Source organism: Hyla sarda, chromosome 12, assembly GCF_029499605.1.
Source record: "Hyla sarda isolate aHylSar1 chromosome 12, aHylSar1.hap1, whole genome shotgun sequence".
Classification (NCBI taxonomy): Eukaryota; Metazoa; Chordata; class Amphibia; order Anura; family Hylidae; genus Hyla; species Hyla sarda.
Window position 1 is genome coordinate 62,657,948 of NC_079200.1, and position 25,688 is coordinate 62,683,635.

Below are 25,688 nucleotides of genomic sequence, written 5' to 3' on the forward strand. Positions count from 1 at the left end.
ACCTTTGATCTGCATGTCATACTGAATAAAAAGTATTATTTTACTAACCCAGCACACACCCTATGCGTGTTACAGCAAGGCAAAGTGTTCTACACCCCTATTGAGGCTGTCTGTAGGTCAAAATTAGATGTTTTTAATAGCAATTTGCTGTGAATAAATTCGGACCAAAAAACATTTTTGAGGATGATAGGTGCCATTGTCACCAGATAATCTTGGCAAATACTTTGAAACTTTTGACACCAGATCTCCACTACAGACTAAGTAACTGATACACTCAGACTCTTTATTGCAAGACTTTGGTGATGAACTGGTTAACCACTTGCTGATGTGAGTCAGATCATGGCGAAGCTGGATGCGTGGATCAGCGCCCCTCTCCCGGTCATCAGGATTACATGTCTCTTATCTAGTACAGGGTTTGCAGTAATTAAACTTTGTCGCCTTCTATTCTCTATCTAAAAATTTCCTTTAATCTCATCCCAGGGTTCCTGAGACACGATTTCCTACATCTTAGCACAAGCCACTTAGCTGCTTGTAGGAGAGATACCGGGGGTAAAGAGAGTCTGCAAACTCCTCTATTCTCTACACAATAGCCACGGTGCCCTCACCCTCGGCAGCGGGTGCCCTTCTCATTTCTTCAGATTTACTTTAGGTCTGGAGACTGCTTAGGAAGCGGCTCTGGGAAATTCTCTGCAGCTTTATTGATTTAATAGGTCAGAAGGATTTACGAATCTTTCACGCTGCGTCGTTGGATAAGTTGGCGGTTTTATCTCATCATATAATAAATGGATCCATACACCTCATCATTATGTGCTGTACAGGCTATTAGACGCCTTGGGCCGCAATGTGCAGCGTATCCAGTGACATTATGTAACGTTTCATACGGCACTTCGGATTTGCTTTGTTGAGTGTATTAATATGGTACAGATGTAGCAGAGATGATAATGTTATTTGCCGCTGTATTTTCAGCATGCTACTTGGGGTTGCTGCTGGGCGGGAGAGGAAATAAAACATTTTAAGGCCAAAATATTGGCCCAAAATTCTGTGTGCACACAGCCTGATTCTTTAAAGGCAAGCCTAGCTAAAAATTTGCTACATCTGTACAGTGCTGAGGACCCACTGATATTATCAGGCTGACTACTTCACTGATCCTCAACCAGTGGCTCTCCAGTTCCAGCAAAACTACAACTCCCAGCATGCCCTGACAGCTGAAAATCCATGGGTTGGACATCACTGCTGTATGGAAAACAATTGTTACTGCAAGCGGTAGAAAATGCTGGGAGTTATAGTTTTGCAACAGCTGGACAGCCACTGGCTGGGGTACTCTGGCCTACTAAGGCTAGGTTCACATTGCCGTTGCGCTCTGCTAAAGGGAGCTTTGTCACTCAACCCTAAAGGACAGTACTTGAGCGGAGAGAAAATACCAGACACCCAAAGGACCTCAATTAAGTAAATGTGATCTGTGGGGACTAGAGATGAGCGAACTTACAGTAAATTTGATTTGTCACGAACTTCTCGGCTCGGCAGTTGATGACTTATCCTACATAAATTAGTTCAGCTTTCAGGTGCTCGGGTGGGCTGGAAAGAGTCTCCTAGGACTGTATCCACCTTTTCCAGCCCACGGGAGCACCTGAAAGCTAAACTAATTTATGCAGGATAAGTCATCAACTGCCGAGCCGAGAAGTTCGTGACGAATCGAATTTACTGTAAGTTCGCTCATCTCTAGTGGGGACCAGCAGGGTCCATTGTGCAAAGGGTCCGGTCGGCTTCGTTGTTCGTCACCAAACAGATCCTAAACAGGACGACCCTAAATGGCATTGTGAACGCAGCATTAGTTGGATAGACAAACAGAGCTGAATACCAGCCTATTGCTATGAGGTCTAGCTTCTATATGAAGATGTAGTAGTGCTGAGTTTGTTAGTGCAGCAGAGCTGAAACTTGGGCTTCATCCAGGAAGGAAACTTTAGCAAAACATGGATTTGTGGAAGGCCATAGGAAAACAGGATAAGGGTATGTTCACACTACGGAATCCCCGAGGAATTCCGCGGGCGGAATTCCGCGGTGTGAACTTAACATTAGTGTGAATGGGTCTTCCGCGAGACCCGTTCACAATGCTTTCATTCTTTGCACGGAAGTCCGCGAGTACTGCAAAGCCGTCAATGGTGAAGGCGCAGTGCCGCGCGGTCCTTCCGCCGCCGTCGGCTGCCAGGCTGAATCTCCACTCGCGGAATTCTGCAAGCGGAGATTCCGTTCACACTCTGTAGTGTGAACATACCCTCAAGGGTAATATATAAAATACATGCCATGCAGATCTGCTACATCCTCTTCAGTTAGAAAATCAATTTGTTGGTATTCAGATGGTCTATACCAGTGGTCTCCAACCTGCGGACCTCCAGATGTTGCAAAACTACAACTGTCCGGGCATGCTGGGAGTTGCAGTTTTGTATCATCTGGAGGTCCGCAGGTTGAAGACCACTGGTCTATACAATAAAGTGGATCCTCTATTGGCTGCAATGAGTCACTGACTCTCTGATGACGTAGCAGAGCTCATAGTCTTATTCATATCAATTCCTTGCCTTGTTCAGACAGTGAAGATTTGGTAGAGTGTTTGCACTCAATAGGTTTTACATTCTATGCTGATCCATTTCTTAATATATAATCATAGCCATCAGGGCTCTGTTTTTCTGATACAGAGCTTCAAATCCACAGCATGAACTAAAATGGTAAAATTTTGGCTGTCTGCTGCTGCCACTAGGGGGAGCTTACTGTATATTGTTTAAGTATTGATTTCAATGAGCTAACATTATGCAGTAAGCACATATGCTGTCCCTGGTGGTGTCAGCTGGCAAACTGTTATCTAAAGCCAAGTCTGTGCAGGAGATTTAGAGCTCTGTATTAGAAAATTGAAGCTCTGATCATTGCTGTACCTGAAAATAACAAACTGTAAAATGTGAATGCTTACTGTATGTGTGGTGACTGATATTTGCAGCTCTTGTTTTATAGTATTACTGGCCCTTTAATTTGAGCTCATTCTGATGTAACACTGTAACATGTTTAGCAGAAAACCCAAAATACGAATATTTGTTATACATCATTTAACAACGTTCTACATTGAATGCTCAGGTTTCCATTTAAAAGGAATGCATGAGCCTAGAAAAATATGGCGGCTTTCTTCCAGAAACAGCGCCACTCTTATCCTTAGTATGAGTGAGGTATTGCAGCTCAATTCCATTCAAGTCAATATAGATGAACTGCAATACCACATATTGCCATGTTTTTCTACTTTTCTAATCTGTCGCTTGTTTCATTTTTAACCCCTTAAGGACCACGGGTTTTTCCGTTTTTGCACTTTCGTTTTTTCCTCCTCACATTTTAAAAATCATAACCCTTTCAATTTTGCACCTAAAAATCCATATGATGGCTTATTTTTTGCACCACCAATTCTACTTTGCAGTGACATCAGTCATTTTACACAAAAATCTACAACAAAACGGAAAAAAAATCATTGTGCGATGAAATTGAAGAAAAAACGCCATTTTGTAATTTTTATGGGGCTTCCGTTTCTATGCAGTACATTTTTCGGCAAAAATGACACCTTCTCTTTATTCTGTAGGTCCATACGGTTAAAATGATACCCTACTTATATAGGTTTGATTTTTTTGTACTTCTGTAAAAAATCATAACTACATGCAGAAAAATGTATACGTTTAAAATTGTCATCTTCTGACCCCTATAACTTTTTTATTTTTCCGCATATGGGGCAGTATGAGGACTCATTTTTTGTGCCGTGATCTGAAGTTTTTATCAGTACCATTTTTATATTGATCGGACTTTTTGATCGTGTTTTTTTTTTCCATTTTTTCATGATATAAAAAGAGACCAAAAATACGTTATTTTGTACTTTGGAATTTTTTTGCGCGTACACCATTGACCTTGCGGTTCAATTAATTATATATTTTTTTAGTTCGGACATTTACGCACGCGGCGATACCACATATGTTTATATTTATTTTTATTTACATGGTGGTTTTTTTTATGGGAAAAGGGGGGTGATTTGAACTTTTATTAAGGAAAGGGTTAAATCACATTTATTAACTTTTTTTTTTACACTTTTTTTTTTTGCAGTGTTATAGCTCCCAAAGGGACCTATAACACTGCACACACTGATTGCCAGCACTGTTCACTGCAAAGCCATAGCTTTGCAATGATCAGCGTTATCGGCGGGCGATTGCTCAAGCCTGAATCTCAGGCTTGGAGCAATCAATCGCCGAGGGGACACAGGTAAGAGGACCTCCGCTCGTGTCCCAGCTGATCGGGACACCGCATTTCCACTGCAGTAGTCCCGATCAGCCCCGCTGAGCAGCCGGGCAGCTTTCACTTTCGTTTTAGTCTAAAGGGTTAATAGCGTGCGGCACCGCGATCGCTGCCTCGCGCCATTAGCCCCGGGTCCCGGCATCAGATACATGCCGGGACCGACCTGATATGATGCGGGGTCACCGCGTGACCCCGCGTTATATCGCAGGAGCCGGCCAAGGATGTAAATATACGTCCTTGGTCGTTAAGGGGTTAATTAAAAAAAAACTTCAACGGGAAGGCAGAATTGGTGACTGTAGTGGGCATACATAATGGAAGGAGCTCATAAGATAGTTATCCAGGAATAAAAAAAAAAAAAACAGAGCTATTATTTTCCAAAAACAGCACCACACCTGTCCTTCAGATTTTCAACTTGGCTTTATTCACATCAATGGAACTGAGCTGCAATACCCATATACAACCTGAGGACAGGGGTGGTGCTATTTTTGGTGGAAAAAATCAGCTTGTTTTTTTTTTTATCCTGGAAAACTTTAAATTCAAAATGGGCCTATTGCCTTAATAACACATCATAGGTCAGGATTCCCATCTTTTTTTAATGGGAATTTTGCTGTTATTTTGTGGTTCTACATTGTATATTGTATTCTATTTGGCAAAGAGGAGGTGCAGAAGTTGGAAGATTAGGAAAAACACGGGTGCTTTCTTCCACAAGCAGCATCTGCCATTGCAGCTTAAAAGGGTATTCCAGGATTTTTTTTTTTTTTATTTGACTAGGCTACAGGGGCTGTAAAGTTAGTGCAGGTCATAATATAGTGTCTGTACCTGTGTGTGACGGTTTTCTCACAATTCTTCTGTGATTTTCACCCCAATATTTATTTTTAACAGCATACAAAATGACTGTTGTCTCAGATTTTTCCCAGGTTGCAATGCGGCCGAGACCTGACTCACTAGTGAGCTGATGACAGGGAGCCTGTCTGCTTCAATGGGTGGAGGGATCAATCTGCAACTAATGCAACAGCTGCAGGCACCCTGATTGAAAACCACAGGTCTTTGAATGAATGCAGATCATTCATATTTCAATGGGTGTGTTGGTCGATGTGTGGGAGGGAGAAAAAGTGAATTATGGGATTTGTAGGCAAAAAAGAAAAACTCAAACAGGAAATAAAAGTTCACAGAAAGCTAGCCACAGTGTTATGGTAATCTCACAGCATAGCCATTTAGCCCCAAGACAAGCGCAGATCCTTCCTAAGCATGTCCATTACTGTCTGCCAGGTACGTCCTAAAATCCCCATATGGTGGAGAACCCCTTTAACTATATATGTAAGTAGCGTTGTAAGTAGTAGTTGTCTGTGGTGGCGGTACCGCAGACAACCTCTGGGCAGTGGGGGTGCTGTCTTTTGTAAAATGCTACTTTTTAACATTGTACAACCCATTTAAAGGAGGACTCTGAAAACAATTACACTGCATTATGTCTAGTACAGGGCCCAAGAGGTTGGAGCAGGATTCCCTTTGAATCAGTTTTACCTACAGTGTTACTTAAATGCAGTGTTTCCCAACCAGGGTGCCTCCAGCTGTTGCTAAACTACAAATTCAAGCATGCCCGGACAGCCATGCTTAAAGTTGTAGTTTTGCAACAGCTGGAGGCACCCTGGTTAGGAAACACTGCCTTAATGAACCACAAACGTATGCTCTACATCGGTGTTTCCTAACTGGTGTGCCTCCAGCCTTTGGCTGCTCAGGCATGCTGGGAGTTGTAGTTTTGCAACAGCTGGAGGCACCCTGGTTGGGAAACACTGATCTTTACCCACTTGACACAACTAGCCTTCTACCATACCTCTGTAAAATAAGAGCCCGAACCCTCAGGGACCCAGATGCATTGAAGTACAGTGTATATGACTACTGATGAGGGAATGCTTATAGGGTATTTGAGCAGTCATACTCTTAAAGGGGCCTAAGGGAATTCTGAAGCTACATTAGCATCTTGTTAATGCCAGAGGCTGGACCTAGGGCTTATTCCATATTTATTATAGTGTCACATAGTAGATCTTTCAGGATGAGGAAAGTCATACAGTCCTCCTCTTAATTATTGCTGCTTTAGTTTAGGAATGTGGAAAAGCTGGGTGCCGATCATTGTGGGGATGCCAATATAGGGTTCATTTAAAGTGGTTATCCAGGAAAAACTTTTTTTTACATATCAACTGGCTCCAGAAAGTTAAACAGATTTGTAAATTACTTCTATTAAAGAAAAAAACTTAATCCTTTCAGTACTTATGAGCTTCTGAAGTTAAGGTTGTTCTTTTCTGTCTAAGTGCTCTCTGATGACACCTGTCTCAGGAAACGCCCAGTTTAGAAGAGGTTTGCTATGGGGATTTTCTTCTAAACTGGGCGGTTCCTGAGACACGTGTCATTAGAGAGCACTTAGACAGAAAATAATAACCTTAAGAAGCTCATAAGTACTGAAAGGATTAAGATTTTTTCATAGATGTAATTTACAAATCTGTTTAACTTTCTGGAGCCAGTTCATATATAAAAAAAAAAGTTTTTTTCCTGGATAACCCCTTTAATGATCCACTGTACAGTTAGTGGTTTCCAACCTATGGCACTCTAACTGTTGCAATACTACAACTCCGGACATGCTGGAAATTGAAGTTTTACAGCAGCTAAAGGGATTCGGATGAAAACCATTGTTCTAGAACAGTGTTACTCAACCAGGATGCCTCCAGCTGTTGCAAAACTACAACTCCCAGCATGCCCGGACAGCAGTTAGTTGTAGTTTTGCAACAGCTGGAGGCACACAGGTTGAAAAACACTGTTCTAGAAGAAGAGCCGCTATTCGAAACCTCACCATACCCATGACTGTCTGAATGGGACTTGTCCTCTTAAAGGAATCTTGACATTGAAAACCATTGTTCTAGAACAGTGTTACCCAACCAGGATGCCTCCAGCTGTTGCAAAACTACAACTCCCAGCATGCCCAGACAGCCTTTGGCAGCTGATGGCATAAAGGAATAGGAGGAAGGCTGACGCATGGCGCTAAGGAGCAAGGGTATGCTCAGAGTGGCCAGGTCAGAGCAGCGGGCATCTCTGGAGCCTCCTCTGCTGCCCAAATCTGATTTTTTTTCCAGACAGGCGGCAACAATGTGCTGCACTGCTGTCTGCCAGTAGCCAGGAGGAACAAGGGCAAATAGTCAGGGCAACACTTAAGACTTAGCTGCGCAATTCTCAGAAGGATCCACTTGGGTCGCAGCACAAGTGATAGAAAATGTAAAAAATGATGTACATATAAGAGGCATATTATATAAAGGAGGTATATAGCACTGTATATAAAGGAGGTATATAGCACTGTATATAAAGGAGGCATATAGCACTGTATATAAAGGAGGTATATAGCACTGTATATAAAGGAGGTATATAGCACTGTATATAAAGGGGCATATAGCACTGTATATGAAGGAGGTATATAGCACTGTAAATAAAGGAGGTATATAGTACTGTACATAAAGGAGGTATATAGCACTGTATATAAAGGAGGTATATAGCACTGTATATAAAGGAGGTATATAGCACTGTAAATAAAGGAGGTATATAGTACTGTACATAAAGGAGGTATATAGCACTGTATATAAAGGAGGTATATAGCACTGTATATAAAGGAGGTATATAGCACTGTATATAAAGGAGGTATATAGCACTGTATATAAAGGAGGTATATAGCACTGTATATAAAGGAGGTATATAGCACTGTACATAAAGGAGGTATATAGCACTGTATATAAAGAGGTATATAGCACTGTATATAAAGGAGGTATATAGCACTGTATATAAAGGAGGTATATAGCACTGTACATAAAGGAGGTATATAGCACTGTATATAAAGGAGGCATATAGCACTGTACATAAAGGAGGTATATAGCACTGTACATAAAGGAGGTATATAGCACTGTATATAAAGGAGGTATATAACACTGTATTTAAAGGAGGTATATAGCACTGTATATAAAGGAGGTATATAGCACTGTATATAAAGGAGGTATATAGCACTGTACATAAAGGAGGTATATAGCACTGTACATAAAGGAGGTATATAGCACTGTACATAAAGGAGGTATATAGCACTGTACATAAAGGAGGTATATAGCACTGTATATAAAGGAGGTATATAACACTGTATTTAAAGGAGGTATATAGCACTGTATATAAAGGAGGTATATAGCACTGTATATAAAGGAGGTATATAGCACTGTACATAAAGGAGGTATATAGCACTGTATATAAAGGAGGTATATAGCACTGTATATAAAGGAGGTATATAGCACTGTATATAAAGGAGGTATATAGCACTGTACATAAAGGAGGTATATAGCACTGTATATAAAGGAGGCATATAGCACTGTATATAAAGGAGGTATATAGTACTGTACATAAAGGAGGTATATAGCACTGTACATAAAGGAGGCATATAGCACTGTATATAAAGGAGGTATATAGCACTGTATATAAAGGAGGTATATAGCACTGTATATAAAGGAGGTATATAGCGCTGTATATAAAGGAGGCATATAGCGCTGTATATAAAGGAGGTATATAGCACTGTATATAAAGGAGGTATATAGCACTGTATATAAAGGAGCTATATAGCACTGTATATAAAGGAGGTATATAGCACTGTATATAAAGGAGGTATATAGCACTGTATATAAAGGAGGCATATAGCACTGTATATAAAGGAGGTATATAGCACTGTATATAAAGGAAGTATATAGCACTGTACATAAAGGAGGCATATAGCACTGTATATAAAGGAGGTATATAGCACTGTATATAAAGGAGGTATATAGCACTGTATATAAAGGAGGAATATAGCACTGTATATAAAGGATGTATATAGCACTGTATATAAAGGAGGCATATAGCACTGTATATAAAGGAGGTATATAGTACTGTACATAAAGGAGGTATATAGCACTGTATATAAAGGAGGTATATAGCACTGTATATAAAGGAGGTATATAGCACTGTATATAAAGGAGGTATATAGCACTGTACATAAAGGAGGTATATAGCACTGTACATAAAGGAGGTATATAGCACTGTATATAAAGGAGGTATATAGCACTGTATATAAAGGGGCATATAGCACTGTATATAAAGGAGGTATATAGCACTGTACATAAGGGAGGTATATAGCACTGTACATAAAGGAGGTATATAGCACTGCATATAAAGGAGGTATATAGCACTGTATATAAAGGAGGTATATAACACTGTATTTAAAGGAGGTATATAGCACTGTATATAAAGGAGGTATATAGCACTGTATATAAAGGAGGTATATAGCACTGTACATAAAGGAGGTATATAGCACTGTATATAAAGGAGGTATATAGCACTGTATATAAAGGAGGTATATAGCACTGTATATAAAGGAGGTATATAGCACTGTATATAAAGGAAGTATATAGCACTGTACATAAAGGAGGTATATAGCACTGTATATAAAGGAGGTATATAGCACTGTATATAAAGGAGGCATATAGCACTGTATATAAAGGAGGTATATAGCACTGTATATAAAGGAAGTATATAGCACTGTACATAAAGGAGGCATATAGCACTGTATATAAAGGAGGTATATAGCACTGTATATAAAGGAGGTATATAGCACTGTATATAAAGGAGGAATATAGCACTGTATATAAAGGAGGTATATAGCACTGTATATAAAGGAGGTATATAGCACTGTATATAAAGGAGGTATATAGCACTGTATATTAAGGAGGTATATAGCACTACATAAAGGAGGTATATAGCACTGTATATAAAGGAGGTATATAGCACTGTATATTAAGGAGGTATATAGCACTACATAAAGGAGGTATATAGCACTGTATATAAAGGAGGTATATAGCACTGTATATAAAGGAGGCATATAGCACTGTACATAAAGGAGGTATATAGCACTGTATATAAAGGAGGTATATAGCACAACATAAAGGAGGTATATAGCACTGTATATAAAGGAGGTATATAGCACTGTATATAAAGGAGGTATATAGCACTGTATATAAAGGAGGTATATGGTACTGTACATAAAGGAGGTATATAGCACTGTATATAAAGGAGGTATATAGCACTGTATATAAAGGAGGCATATAGTACTGTACATAAAGGAGATATATAGCACTGTATATTAAGGAGGTATATAGCACTACATAAAGGAGGTATATAGCACTGTATATAAAGGAGGCATATAGCACTGTATATAAAGGAGGTATATAGCACTGTATATAAAGGAGGTATATAGCACTGTACATAAAGGAGGTATATAGCACTGTACATAAAGGAGGTATATAGCACTGTACATAAAGGAGGTATATAGCACTGTACATAAAGGAGGTATATAGCACTGTATATGAAGGAGGTATATAGCACTGTATATAAAGGAGGTATATAGCACTGTATATAAAGGAGGTATATAGCACTGTATATAAAGGAGGTATATAGCACTGTATATAAAGGAGGTATATAGCACTGTATATAAAGGAGGTATATAGCACTGTATATAAAGGAGGTATATAGCACTGTACATAAAGGAGGTATATAGCACTGTATATAAAGGAGGTATATAGCACTGTATATAAAGGAGGAATATAGCACTGTATATAAAGGAGGTATATAGTACTGTACATAAAGGAGGTATATAGCACTGTATATAAAGGAGGTATATAGCACTACATAAAGGAGGTATATAGCACTGTATATAAAGGAGGTATATAGCACTGTATATAAAGAAGGTATATAGCACTGTATATAAAGGAGGCATATAGCACTGTATATAAAGGAGGCATATAGTACTGTACATAAAGGAGGTATATAGCACTGTATATAAAGGAGGTATATAGCACTGTATATAAAGAAGGTATATAGCACTGTATATAAAGGAGGCATATAGCACTGTATATAAAGGAGGCATATAGCACTGTACATAAAGGAGGTATATAGCACTGTACATAAAGGAGGTATATAGCACTGTATATAAAGGAGGTATATAGCACTGTATATAAAGGAGGCATATAGCACTGTATATAAAGGAGGCATATAGCACTGTATATAAAGGAGGTATATAGCACTGTATATAAATGAGGTATATAGCACTGTATATGAAGGAGGTATATAGCACTGTACATAAAGGAGGTATATAGCACTGTATATAAAGGAGGCATATAGCACTGTACATAAAGGAGGCATGTAGCACTGTATATAAAGGAGGTATGTAGCACTGTATATAAAGGAGGTATATAGCACTGTATATAAAGGAGGTATATAGCACTGTATATAAAGGAGGTATATAGCACTGTATATAAAGGAGGTATATAGCACTGTACATAAAGGAGGTATATAGCACTGTACATAAAGGAGGTATATAGCACTGTATATAAAGGAGGTATATAGTACTGTATATAAAGGAGGTATATAGCACTGTACATTCAAGTGTGACCATGCTTGGTACTTAAAGGAGAACTCCGGAATATAAAAATTGTCGCCCATAGTGCCGGCAGTAAAAAAAAATAAAGATGTACATACCTTCCTCCGCTCCCCCAGGATCTCCGGTAACAGGCTCCAGTCTCCGCCGCGATCCAGTTCCTCGTTGCCAGTGGTCGGATGAATCATACTGCGCTCAGCCAATCACCAGCTGTAGCTAAGTCAGACTCGGCCGGCGATAGGCTGAGCGGCAGTGTGAAAACGCTTCAGGACACAAAATTCTTCACTACACCGGCACCTGCGGCTGGGGCCGAAAACGTCACACTGCCGCTCAACCTACCGCCGGCCGAGTCGGGACTTCACTGCGGCTGGTGATTGGCTGAGCGCAGTATGATTCTCCGACCACCGGCAACCAGTAAGAGGATCGCGGCGGAGGCCGGAGCCGTTTACTGAAGGCCCCGGGGGAGAGCGGAGGAAGGTATGTACATCTTTATTTTTTTTACTGCCGGCACTATGGGCGACAATTTTTATATTCCGGAGTTCTCCTTTAAGGGTATATTCACAGACTATAGATTTTATGTGGATTTTTTTTTTGCAACTGATCTACAACTGATTGTTTTAATTTGGCCTCCCTCAAAAAATGATTATTATTATAATAAATTACATTTGATAAATAAAAGAATATTATTGTTTTTAAACAATATAAACTCTGTGAAACTGACAAATAATTGGAGTACCCTTTGGCAGTAACCACATTGGCAGTAAAGAAATGGTTTTGGTCAGATTATTCCCGAATTTAATCACCTAGGGGGAGATTCATCAAAACCTGCGCAGAGGAAAAGTTGAGCAGTTGCCCATAGCAACCAATCAGATCGCTTCTTTCATTTTTTGAAAAGGCCTCTGAAAAATGTAAGAAGCGGTCTGATTGGTTGCTATGGGCAACTGGTCAACTTTTTCTCCACACAAGGTTTGATAAATCTCCCCCCTAGAGTGTAAACGCGCCCCTATAATGGTTTTCCAGAAGTAATGTCGGGTCTGTCTGTTTTTTTGGTGCTCAATGTCACATGTTTGTCGCACCTAGAATGGGGCACTACCCGACCAAAACATGTTAAGAACCCATTGGTAGATCAGGACTTATTTGTTTTGTAGCAGATCTGCAGCAAATCCACAGCTTGTGAACTTATCCTTATCCTGAGGAATTGCTCCTACCAGAAAGAGAGAGAGATGTGATGGGAGCTAAGGTCAGAGCCAAACATCTTGACCACGAACCAGCAGTTTAGCTTTGTTTGGATATAGAAGCTCAAAAACCAACAGAATTATGAATGCAGCTCTGGGGTATTGTGGTGGCCCAGTATGGGAGATGTTGCCCCGTACCCTTGTTGTCCTGTCAGGCAGCCTCCTTCAGTGTCCCCAGGGCCCCTTGCACCTGTTTCCCCCTGTACATATGTTCTGCAGTGTATTGTATTATAAAATGTGTTGTATCTTTAAGAGTTATGTCATGTGATTGTTACCCAGGAAGTACCAGTGACCAGGTGACCCCAAGAGTGACCTATGAGCTCCCTGCTAGTCTCCGCCATATAAGCCCTGGGTGGAGCTTCTCTCTCTTCTGCTGAGGTCCAGTGCAGTCGTGCCTAGTGTGTGAGTCCAGAGTGTTGGAGACCTCAAAGTCCAGTCCTGCAGCCACCATCAAGTCAAGTAAGATAAAGTCACAGCTTTATGAGTCAAGTCAAGTCAGTCCCTGCCATCTGTCAAGTCAGCGTGGTCTGCATTCAATTGTCCAGTCCTACTACAAGTCCCAGCAAGTCCTTAAGGTCTCTGCATCACTGGTCACCTCTGTGGGTCCTGGCTGAACTGTATAGACTTTACCATCTGTCTACTCTCAGTAAAGCTACTGTTATACGTAACTTGGCGTCTGAGTCTTTATTACCCCCGTGCCTTGCCAAGGATCCAGAATACCTTCGGGTGGTTATAGGCTAAACCACGCCCTGGCATCACAAATCCAAGGGGTTAATGCCATCTGCCCCTAGGGTAACAACATCTGCCCTACACCACACACCTCGCCACGACTTACGAAACTAAGTAATGTAACCTACTATTAAAGTGACTCTTCTATTTATATAGATGCATTCTATATGTAAACTCTAAATTTGTGATCAAAAGAAGCCCTTCGCTTTTAGATAGCGAAGACCAAAATAAATGAATAACTTTATTGATTCTTGACAGTTTCGTCAAGTTCTTGGCTCACTTCTGACACGTCATCTCGAGAAGATAAACAGCACAAATCATAAATACTGAATGAACGTTTATCTGTGAGATGACACCAGTGCTGGAGATCACAGATGGATTATTTTATATTTTGACGGAACATTAAATACTTTCAGTAATGTCTCATTAAAGTGCGTTACGCCTCCGACAGCCGCTGATAAACAGAGACTTCACTGTATATCAGACTGATAAAAGGAGCAAGACTATTGACTGCCAGGGATGACAGAATCCCATCCTCTGTAACATAAGGTTACATAAGGTTGTAACATCGAAGGAGGTGAGAACCAGGGTGGTGGCTGTTGAGCATAAGAAAGAATAAGGTGCCCCCTAGCATATTAAAATACAGTGGGTATACAAGAGAGGACCCCCCCCCCCCCCCATGTAAAAATAGTATATGGGCCCCTTGCCATCCAGTAGTTTATCATGCCAGACATAAGTGTCCCCAAAATGTGACCTATTAAAGGGGTACTCCACCCCTAGACATCTTGGCAATTTTAAAGGGGTACTTTGTACTGTTAATTAATAGTTTAAAGGGGTACTCCACCGCTAGACATCTTATCCCCTATCCACCGCTGGGGACCCCCGCAATATAGCATGCGCTCCACCTGTTTCAGCGCTGGAGGGTCTGGGTCCCGACCACCGGAACGGAAGTCCGTGATGTCACGACTCCCCCCCCCCCCCCCCGTGTGACGTCACGCCCCTTCCCCTCAATGCAAGTCTATGGGAGGGGGCGTGACGGCCCCCTCCCATAGACTTGCATTGAGGGGTCTGGGCGTGACGTCACACGGGGGCGGAGTCGTGATGTCACGGACTTCCGTTCCGGTGGTCGGGACCCAGATCCTTCAGCCCTTCCGGAGCAGAAACAGGTGGGTGCCGCGTGCTATATTGCGGTGGTCCCCAGCGGCGGGACCCCGCAATCAGACATCTTATCCCCTATCCTTTGGATAGGGGATAAGATGTCTAGGGGGGGAGTACCCCTTTAAACTATTAATTAACAGTACAAAGTACCCCTTTAAAATTGCCAACATAAAGGACCCCCATAAAAAGTCACAGTGTGCTCTCTATAAATAATGAGTGCCACATGAACAGTGCCAGTCACAGACTGCTCAATGAAGAGTACCAAAGGGCCCCTATAAACAGTAGTAAATAGTAGTAAGTAGTTTCTACATTTACTACTGGTCCTGCAAACAGCCACAACTCCCTGTGTACCTGGCCAGCCCAAATTGTGGATTTAATACGTGGGGTGAGCGGACACAAATTATTCTTTGGCCCATAAACAGTGTCTGTCACAAAGTGCCCCCATAAACAATGGCACTATTTTTGCAGCAGTCTGTGACTATCAATGTTTATGAGGGATTGTAACAGTAAACGTGCCCTGCGTGAACTGTCTTGGACACATAATGCCCCCCTTAAACTGTGTCAGACACAAAATACCCCCCATAAACAGTGTCAGTCACCAAGTGCCCCAAGTGGATAATGTGTTGGAGGTTGTGGGAGTTATCTTTAGTCATCCACCTGTATACGAGTATACATAGATCCTCCTTTCCTCCAACTCACGCCATCTCACCCCTGTGCCTAGTCAAACACCCACATGACAGCTCCAATCCACCCTGGGCTAGCCATTCAAATATTACCTTAAAGGGGTATTCCAGGCTTTTTTATTTTATTTGACTATGCTACAGGGGCTGTAAAGTTAGTGTAGTTCATAATATAGTGTCTGTACCTGTGTGTGACGGTTTTCTCACAATTCTGATGTGATTTTCACCCCAATATTTATTTTTAACAGCATACAAAATGACTGTTGTCTCAGATTTTTGCCAGGTTGCACTGCGTCCGAGATCTGACTCACTAGTCAGCTGATTACAGGGAGCCTGTCTGCTTCAATGGGTGGATAGATCAATCTGCAACTAATGCAACAGCTGTAGGCACCCTGATTGAAAACCACAGGTCTTTTGATTGATGCAGATCATTTATGTTTCAATGGGTGGGGTGGCTGATGTGTGGGAGGGAGGAAAATGGAATTATGGGATTTGTAGTAAAAAAAAGAAAGGTCAAACAGGAAATACCAGTTCACAAAAAGCTAGCCACAGTGTTATGGTAATCTCACAACATAGCCATTTGCCCCAAGACAAGTGCAGATCCTTCCTAAGCATGGCCATTACTGTCTGCCAGGTACGTACTAAAATCACCTTATGGTGGATAACCCCTTTAAAGGGGTACTCTGTTGGAAAGCTCCAGAAAGTTAAACAGATTTGTAAATTATTATTTAAAAATCTTAATCTTTCCAAACAAACAGTCTTTTTGGATTTCTTTTCTCTCACAACCACAATGCTCTCTGCTGACACCTCTGTCCATTTTAGGAACTGTCCAGAGCAGCATATGTTTGCTATTGGGATTTTATCCTGCTCTGGACAGTTCATGACATTGACAGAGGTGTCAACAGAGAGCACTGTGGTCGTGACAGAAAAGTAATTTACAGCCGCTAATAAGTACTGAAAGGATTAAAATTTTTTTAATAGAAGTAATTTACAAATCTGTTTAACTTACTGGCACAGTTGATTAAAAAAAATAAAAAAGTTTTCCACCGGAGTACCCCTTTTAGATTTTTATATAGCAGTAATTTACAATTTTTTTTAACTTTCTGGCACCAGGTGATTTGAATTTAGTTTTTACCACTGTAGTACTCGTTTAACATAGCTGCTTTCTTCTGTAAACAGCGCCACTCTTGTCCTCAGTTTATGTGTGGTATTACAGCTCAGTTTCATAGAGGTGAACAGAGCCGAGCTTTAATACTGCACACAATTTTATGACAGGTATGGAGCTGTTTACCTAATCCTGGATAACCCTTTTAATCATTTCGGCACATTTTAGTGTCAGGAGCACTCAGGTATAAAGCTACTGTTGTTATATGATAAGCAATGGGATTCCTATTAGTTTGCCTTTTAATTCTGTGTCTTTTGGCACAAGTCTTTGTGTATAGTAATGGGAAATAACAGCTCTGCATTTACCGATGATATATGGCAGTCAGCCTGGTACTTAGTGGTACAAAAATATAGGATTTGTATATTCTGTTCCAATCCAGGAAGGGTGTCTAAAATATTCAGTTTTGTGTTTTCAGAAGATTTTAGCTAGAAGGATATGCCTTTGACTCACAATATGACCTGATCTCTTATCATTCTGAAGAATATATCAATTATGTCTTCCCACAAGACCGAAAGATTTGATCCCTAAACCTTCCCTTCAAATATGATGTGATATTCTCAGAGATCAGTTAAACGGACAATCCTTTGATTTTCCAGAAAGTAGATATATCATTAAAACATACTTGGCGTTTCAATAGATTTTTAGGAACCTGCATGGTTTTGTTAGTTTACCCGTTTAGAGTAGTGATCTAAGGGCTCTCACTTTTGTTATTGAGCCCCTGAGTGTTCCCTCCATGGTGCACATCCAGGGGCAGAACCAGAGCTAAACTGTATACCAGTAGTACCCATCAGGCACTTCCCAGTACTTGCCCCAGCATTCTCCTCTGATCTATGTCATGATATATTGTGTACCCAGTACACTACTATAGATGGCATATGGAGGGAGAACAGATTACTGGTGCACTGGGTTTGCAAGGGGCTATGTGAGCAGAAATAAAAGAAACTGCAGCAGCAGACTCACTGCAAGGAAAGGGTTACACTAAGCACTGAACTGATTCTATTGCTGCTAACCAGGTAAAGGGAGAAGTGAGATTACACTGCAGCACTGTGGACATACAGCGGTAGGTACACTGCTATTTACACAAGGGGCAGCTGCCCTTAATTTTATGAGTGGTAAGAGACGAGGAGGAAGCCTTGATTTACCTTCCAGGAACAGTAAGGATTATCTTTAGCAGACAGACGAACTAAGCTTGCGTCTCTCTTTCTCTCTCTCTCTCTCTCACTGGAAAATATAATAGGTAAAATGAAAAAAGGCGCTCGAATCCCAAAAATAATTGGAGGTAGAAGAGGTATGTACTCACCCGGTGTATGTGGGAGGTCACAAGACAGTCCGTAGGATAGGCGGTTTTTTGGTTCTTAAATATTTTATCCATAGTAATTGCAGTGCGTTCCACTCTGGAACGCATCGGGTCCTCCATGTACCAGGTGTGCAGGCATTGAGCATTCTACCTTTCTCCGCATGCGCATTTGAGGTATGCGCTCCACTGTGGAACGCATCATTCCGGAAGGTCGGCGGATGATCCTCGATCACGTGGCGATAATCGTCACGTGGTCGCGGGTCCCATTGCTGAAACTTCCGTTTTTTTCTCCCTTAGGAGGAAATCAGCATACTACTGGGTATCACGTGATCTACGATCACGTGACCCAGGTATAGAACATGTTACCTGCAGAACCGGATCTGCAGGTCCTCAAATTACAATTCCATAAGAAACAAAGAACCAATCAACACGCTTCTACCCCGGACATGGTATGTATATAAAAGGATTGTATTATCATTTTGTCTTGTTGTATGCCTGAGGAAGGAGGCGATTCTGTAAGCCCTCCGAAACGCGTCGCAATAAACCCTTTTCTACTCATCCACGGGCTTCTCGGCCATTCTGTCATACTCTCCTGGAAGGGGATGATGTGAAAGGTAACTCCACCTACACATCTCCTCTAGTGAAGTAAGTTCATCTCAGTGATATTTTACTACAACATGGTTTGATTGTTATCATCTTTTGAACTGCCTCCGAGCGCTGTTTTTTTCTATTTGTCTCTCTCTCACTGGAGGGAGTGCTGTTTACTTGGTGTCTATGAAAAAGATTTGCTTACTGTAGTGGTGAAAAGTGGTCCTGCAAGAATTCATAGAAATGTCAATAAGCAATGAAATAGCCATACGCTTACAATGGTAATTTACTAATATTAGTTCTTAGAGCAACCATAAGGCCGCAGTATACATTAACAAAGAAAATAATTAAATCTATGGCATTCAACAAGACTACAAACTATCTAATGTGTATGGTAGCCTTCCCATCATTCTTTAAACAGATAATGTTGGGGGGGGGGGGGTTGGTCATGTTGGATTTTAACTGCCCAATCCATTGGCTCTCAGAGAGGTAAGCCGCTGCCAGGAAGCTGACATGACTGACCCCCTCCTATCTCCATTCAGAACGCATAAACAGACGATTGAACCAAATTTATGGAGGGATCGGGAGAGATAGATGTTGGTCGCATAAACATTAGTTGACAACTATTGTATGTATATGACTACTTTTACAATAAATAGTTTAAGAATGCTGCGATGCTGTAAATAACTGTAAATAACAAGCAGCCATAATAAATCTGGGCCATTGTATTGAGCATTCTAGGCCATTCTATTCCAATGTAGGAAAGCTGAGTGATCCATATAACCACTATTACTACTCTATCAGCTTTCCTGGAATTCTGAATGGTAAATTTGTCTAAACAAGTAATGATATTGTAGTGTGGTAATTTTATAACTATGTAGATTTTCTAGTTAGGGGCCTGGAAAATGTGGAATCAGGACCAAGATTCCCCCATATTTGTAAATTACTTCTATTAAACAATCTTAATCAATCCAGTACTTATTAGCTGCTGAATGCTACAGAGGAAATTCCTTTCTTTTTGGAACACTGATGACATCACGAGCACAGTGCTCTCTGCTGACATCTCTGTCCATTTTAGCAACTGTGCATAGCAGATGTATGCTAAGGGCAGCATGGTGGCTCAGTGGTTAGCACTGCTGCCTTGCAGTGCTGGGGACTTGGGTTCAAATCCCACTAAGGACAGCAATAAATAAAGCGTTATTATTATTATAATAACGTAAGCAGAGAGAACCGTGCTCGTGATGTCATCAGAGAGCATTCCAAAAAGAAAAGAATTTCCTCTGTAGTATTCAGCAGCTAATAAGTACAGGAAGGATTAAGATTTTTTAATAGAAGTAATTTACAAATATGTTTAACTTTCTGCCACCAGTTGATTTAAAAGAAAAAAGGTTTTCACCGGAGTACCCCTTTAATTTACTTCTGTAGAGAAAATGTCATCCAGCCTGGACCTTATACCTTATGTCTATAGAGAACATAGTAGTTTATATAGAATTACAGACTTGACATTTATACAGCGCAGATGCTGACTGCATCACCAGTATTAATCAACACAATAAAGATGGATGGGTCTCTGTGTGGGAGTTATGTCGAAGGCAGTTCTGCCCATCAGCTATTGTATTAAATGTTATCTGAGTGTTCCCCAACCTGTGGCTCTCCAGCTGTTGCAAAACTATGTCTGGAGAACCCCGTCAAAAAAGGTGGAATTTCCCTTTAAAAAAGGGTTGTAGAGGATTAGAAAAACATAGTCGCTTTCTACCTGAACAGCACCACACCTATCCACTGGTTGTGTGTGGTACTGCACCATAATTTCACTGAAGTATAAGGCGCTGAATAGCAACACAACATGCAACCAGAGGACAGATGTTGCACTGAAGAAAAGATGGTTTAAACTCCTATCAATGTGAGATTAAAATTACACATTCCTTTTTTTTATCAACTAGGTGGCACTGTTCCGTTGATTGAATTACATACAAAGATCTATAGGCATCATATTCAAGGTTTAAAGGGGTTATCCAGGAAAAAAACTTTTTTTTATACATCAACTGGCTCCAGAAAGTTAAACAGATTTGTATATTACTTCTATTAAAAAATCTTAATCCTTTCAGTACTTATGAGCTACTGAAGTTTAGGTTGTTCTTTTCTGTCTAAGTCCTCTCTGATGACACGTGTCTCGGGATCCGCATAGTTTAGAAGAGGTTTGCTATGGAAATTTGCTTCTAAACTGGGCGTTTCCTGAGACACGTGTCATCAGAGGATTACTTAGACAGAAAAGAACAACCTTAACTTCAGAAGCTCATAAGTACTGAAAGGATTAAGATTTTTTAATAGAAGTAATTTACAAATCTGTTTAACTTTCTGGAACCAGTTGATATATATATAAAAAAAAAAAAAAGTTTTTTCCTGGATAACCCCTTTAAATGGGCACAGTCATTTAAAAAAAGACTTTTAATATGTCATAGAAACATTGCAAAAGTTTTGATCAGTGCCTAATTATTCAGACCCTGATTCATCAGTAAAACAAGTAGGTAAGAAGTGCACGCTTAGGGCGTTATCTCCTGGCTCTGTGTCATGTGGCCTAGACAGTCTCACAATGTAAGTCTATAAGACTGTCTCAGAGCGGGGAGCATAACACGATGTAGAACTTCTCTCCACGTTCCTTCTACTGATCAGTCGGGGTCTGAACACTCAGACCTCGATGGGACAAAACATTTTACATGTTCCAAAAAAAAAAAGAAAAGTCCAACAGCACAAAAAATCCTGCCCGTCCCTCTAGTACAGGGACAAAGATGCAGCATCAGTTAGCTAGTAATTCAATATTCTGGCATTGACATACAGTGACCCCCCGACCTACGATGGCCCCGACATACGATCATTTCAACATACGATGGCCTCTCATGTTGAAGGCAGCATCAACATATGATGCTTTTGCATGTCGGGGCCATCACATAAACGGCTATCCGGCAGCGCAGACTGCTTCAGCTGCCACCGGATAGCCGTTTACGGTGCCCCGTGTGGTCCGCTGATGATCACTTACCTGTCCTTGGGGCTCCGGCGCATCCTCTTCGGGATCCCCTGCATCGTCGCCACTCTCGATTGTCGTCATCATGACGCTGCGCACGCCGTCCCGTCATCCAATAGGAGTGGCGTGCGTAGCGACGTGATGGCGGTGAGGGAGAGCGAGGATGCCGGGGAAGCAGAGGTCTTGCCGGAGCATCGGGGACACCCCGGGGACGCGGCGACAGCGATGGAAGGCGACATCCAGAGCAGCGGTGACAAGCGGTGATGGTCCGGAGCGGCGAGGACACGTGAGTATAACCTCCAATACCAGTGGTCTTCAACCTGTGGACCTCCAGATGTTGCTAAACTACAACTCCCAGCATGCCCGGACAGCCGTTGGCTGTCCGGGCATGCTGGGTGTTGTAGTTTTGCAACATCTAGAGATCCCTAGGTAGTAGACCACTGTCCTATACTTTACATTGCACGGATCCCTCAACATACGATGGTTTCAACAAACGATGGTCCATTTGGAACGGATTACCATCGTATGTTGAGGGACCACTGTACTGTATGCTTGAGAAAAGCCTATGCTAAGGCCGAAACACAGCATTTTACACTTCATTGGAAGGCACAATGGGGGAGATTTATCAAAATCCGTGCAGAGGAAGAGTGGTGTAGTTGCCCATAGCAACCAATCAGATTGCTTCTTTCATTTTCCACAGGCCTCTTTAGAGGCCTGTGGAAAATGAAAGAAGCAATCTGATTGGTTGCTATGGGCAACTGCACCACTCTTCCTCTGCACAGGTTTTGATAAATCTCCCCCAATGTCACTTATGTAAGTTTTTTTTTTTTTTTACTATTTTTGATGGTGTCAGTCTCACTTTTTTTGGAGGTCACTATGACATGCCAAACGTTTTTTTATACTGACAGGTAGACTGGATTGGTGTTCCCATGTTACTGGTTCACTAAGGGTTAGTAGGGCCTTTGGGGAACATCACATGATTCCCGCCTCCAAATGGTTTCGCATTTTTAGGTTTTGTAAGCAGCTGCTGTTGCGTCTTTCACAGAGATTCTGAAGCAAAAGCATCTTTGTTGCAACTGTGATCATGTCGTCCGCGCAGTCAGCACCACCTGGACCAGTGAAATCCTATACTGAAGCAGATGCAGCCAGAACATCTGTTCTGCAGAGCACGGCGCCAGCCTGTGCTCATTGTCATTCACATCCCACAACAAGTAAAACAGCGGCTTCGTAGCTTTTCATGAATGTCCAAAAATCTAATCCTAGCTTAAAGAGGTATTCCAGTAAAAACATATTTTTTTCATATAAACTGGCTCCAGAAAGTTAAACAGATTTGTAAATGACTTCTATAAAAAAAATCGTAATCCTTCCAGTATTTATCAGCTGCTGAAGTTGAGTTGTTCTTTTCAGTCTGACCACAGTGCTCTCTGCTGACATCTCTGTCCATGTCAGGAACTGTCCAGAGCGGGAGAGGTTTGCTATGGCTATGGGGATTTGCTCCTACTCTGGACAGTTCCTGAGACAGACGGAGGTGTCGGCAGAGAGCACTGTTGTCAGACAGAAAAGAACAACTCAACTTCAGCAGCTGATAAGTACTGGAAGGATTACGATTTTTTTTTTAATAGAAATGATTTACAAATCTGGTAGAAAAGAGGAGTGGAAAGTGCTCACCTATATCAAAAAAATCTTGAACTGAGCAATTAACAGTCTTAATACCTATACCCCAGGTGTAAAAAATACTAAAAATGGACATTTTCTATTTGTCTATTTTAATATACAAATCTGTTTAACTTTTTGGAGCCATTTGATATGAAAAACAAAATGTTTGTTTTTCACTGGAATAACCCTTTAGGGTCTATTCACACGTAAAGTAATCTGCGCAGATTTGATGCGCAGGATTTGAAGCTGTATTCAGTTTACATTGAAATCTGCAGCATAAAATACTGCACATTAAATCTTGTGCATCAAATACGCGCAGAATACTGTGAATATACCGTTAAGCATTAAAAGGGGTACTCCGGTAGAAAACTATTTTTGTCAATCAACTGGTGCCAGAAAGTTATACAGATTTGTAAATGACTTCTATATAAAAATCTTAATACTTCCAGTACTTATCAGCTGCTGTATGCTCCACAGGAAGTTGAGTTGTTCTTTTCAGTCTGACCACAGTGCTCTCTGCTGACACCTCTGTCCATGTCAGGAACTGTCCAGAGTAGGAGCAAATCCCCATAGGAAACCCCTTCTGCTCCACAGCAGAGCCTTGGCTGCTAAATGGGGTGTCAGACTCACAAGAGGACAGCAGTACAGTGGGGGTGCAGGTATAGATTATGCATTTAAAGAGGTTATCCAGGACAAGAAAACCATAGCTGATTTGTTTCTTGTTTGTGTGTAGTATTGCAGCCCAGTGCCATTGAAGTAAATGAACTTGAGTTGTAATACCCCACACAACCTACGGACAGCTGTGGAGTTGTTTTTGGAAGAAAGCAGCTATGCTTCTGAATGGATTACTCTTAATTTCTGCACTTCTTGTAGGATTGTATTGTGGACACAGACAGCCGAAGGCCCCTATAGATGGACCAAATGGGGCCCACTTGCTTTCAATGACCTTATCCACCATTGAATCATCATGGTTTCCTAGCTTAAATTTAGATGTTGTGCCAGTCCTTGGTGCCTGATGAGTATAGGGATGCCAGTCCCTGGGGCCCAGTGGGTGCAGAGCCACCTGGCACCCAATTGATAATATTATTCCAGTTTACCATAGTATGGAACACTTTAGGCTAATCACATTAAAGGGTTATTCCAGGATTTTTTTTAATTTGATTATGCTACAGGGGCTGTAAAGTTAGTGTAGTTCATAATATAGTGTCTTTACCTGTGTGTGACGGTTTTCTCACAATTCTTCTATGATTTTCACCCCAATATTTATTTTTAACAGCATACAAAATGACTGTTGTCTCGGATTTTTCCCAGCTTGCAATGTGGCCAAGACCTGACTCCCTAGTCAGCTGATGACAGGGAGCCTGTCTGCTTCAATGGGTGGAAGGATCAATCTGCAACTAATTGTGGTGTCCCGGTACCGTATCCTATCCGGTACCTTCTATTGTGGTCCCCATAGCCAGAGTCCCTAGGACGTCGGGGTCCCAATTGTCTAGTTCACCCCTAGTCACCTCTTATCCAGATAGTAACTATCCAGTAACCATTTGGGATTTATGTCTATAGGATTGTATAAATGTAAATAAATAGTTAATTACCTGGCCATAGCGTAGCAGGACCTGCGGGTCACGTGGTTAGATGAACTCTATGGTATTTCTGCTTGAGGACCTTTGGAGGTCCCTGTGACATAGTCAATCCCATCACACTGTGTAACAGTGAGTGACTGGTGTTCGGACCAATCAGATTAGCCACGCCCCCTGCCCATATAAGGGAGCTGCGGCCATCTTCTCTCTCTTGTTCCTGCGCAGCCAAACAGTAAGGATTGCTCTTGTTCCTGTGCAGCCAAGCTGTAAGCATCTCTCTTGTTCCTGTGCAAGCAAGCAAGAAGCATCTGCGCTGCTGAGATCTGTGAGTCTAGGCCTGAACCTTGTGGCAACGGCCGATAACTTCTAATTACTGAGTGTATCAATCCCCACGCACTCTGTAGGATCACCGGACCTTATCTATCCCCTAAATCCGGATGGATCTGCAATAATTATCCTAAATTCAGAGACTTTAGTCTATTTCAAGGTCCACAACAATTGTCAGTCATTGAGATCTATAGAGACTGTTTGCCTGAGACTGTCATTGTTCATTGGATGTACTGGAAGCACTTAAGTAAAGTTTGTTCAAGTTCAAGTACCTTGTGGACCTTCAGTCATTTTATTACATGCACCTATCGTTTCTGGGAAGGGCGGCGATAGGCCAGAGAATTACCTCCGCATACCAGTCCTCAGCCCTCAGCCTATATGGAAGCGCCCCCACGCTTCGGGCAGGGGTGGTGACACGCCGCTCTGGGGGAGAGCCGGTAATCCATACAGGAGATCACGGGGGCCC

The 25,688-nt window shown here is 41.5% G+C and overlaps 1 protein-coding gene across 4 annotated transcripts in view; it reads left to right on the forward strand.

Moving 5' to 3' along the window:
• NTSR1 (neurotensin receptor 1) overlaps positions 1 to 25,688 on the forward strand; it is a 220,864-nt gene that overhangs the window by 183,045 nt on the left and 12,131 nt on the right. The window contains exon 3 of one of the 4 annotated variants that reach the window (XM_056547881.1): positions 13,306 to 13,694. The exons of the other annotated variants lie outside the window; for them this stretch is intronic. Coding sequence (XP_056403856.1) covers positions 13,306 to 13,403 — 98 coding nt within the window. The 3' untranslated portion in view covers positions 13,404 to 13,694. Of the gene's footprint in view, positions 1 to 13,305; positions 13,695 to 25,688 lie in introns of those variants that run through there. 4 annotated transcript variants of the gene reach the window in all.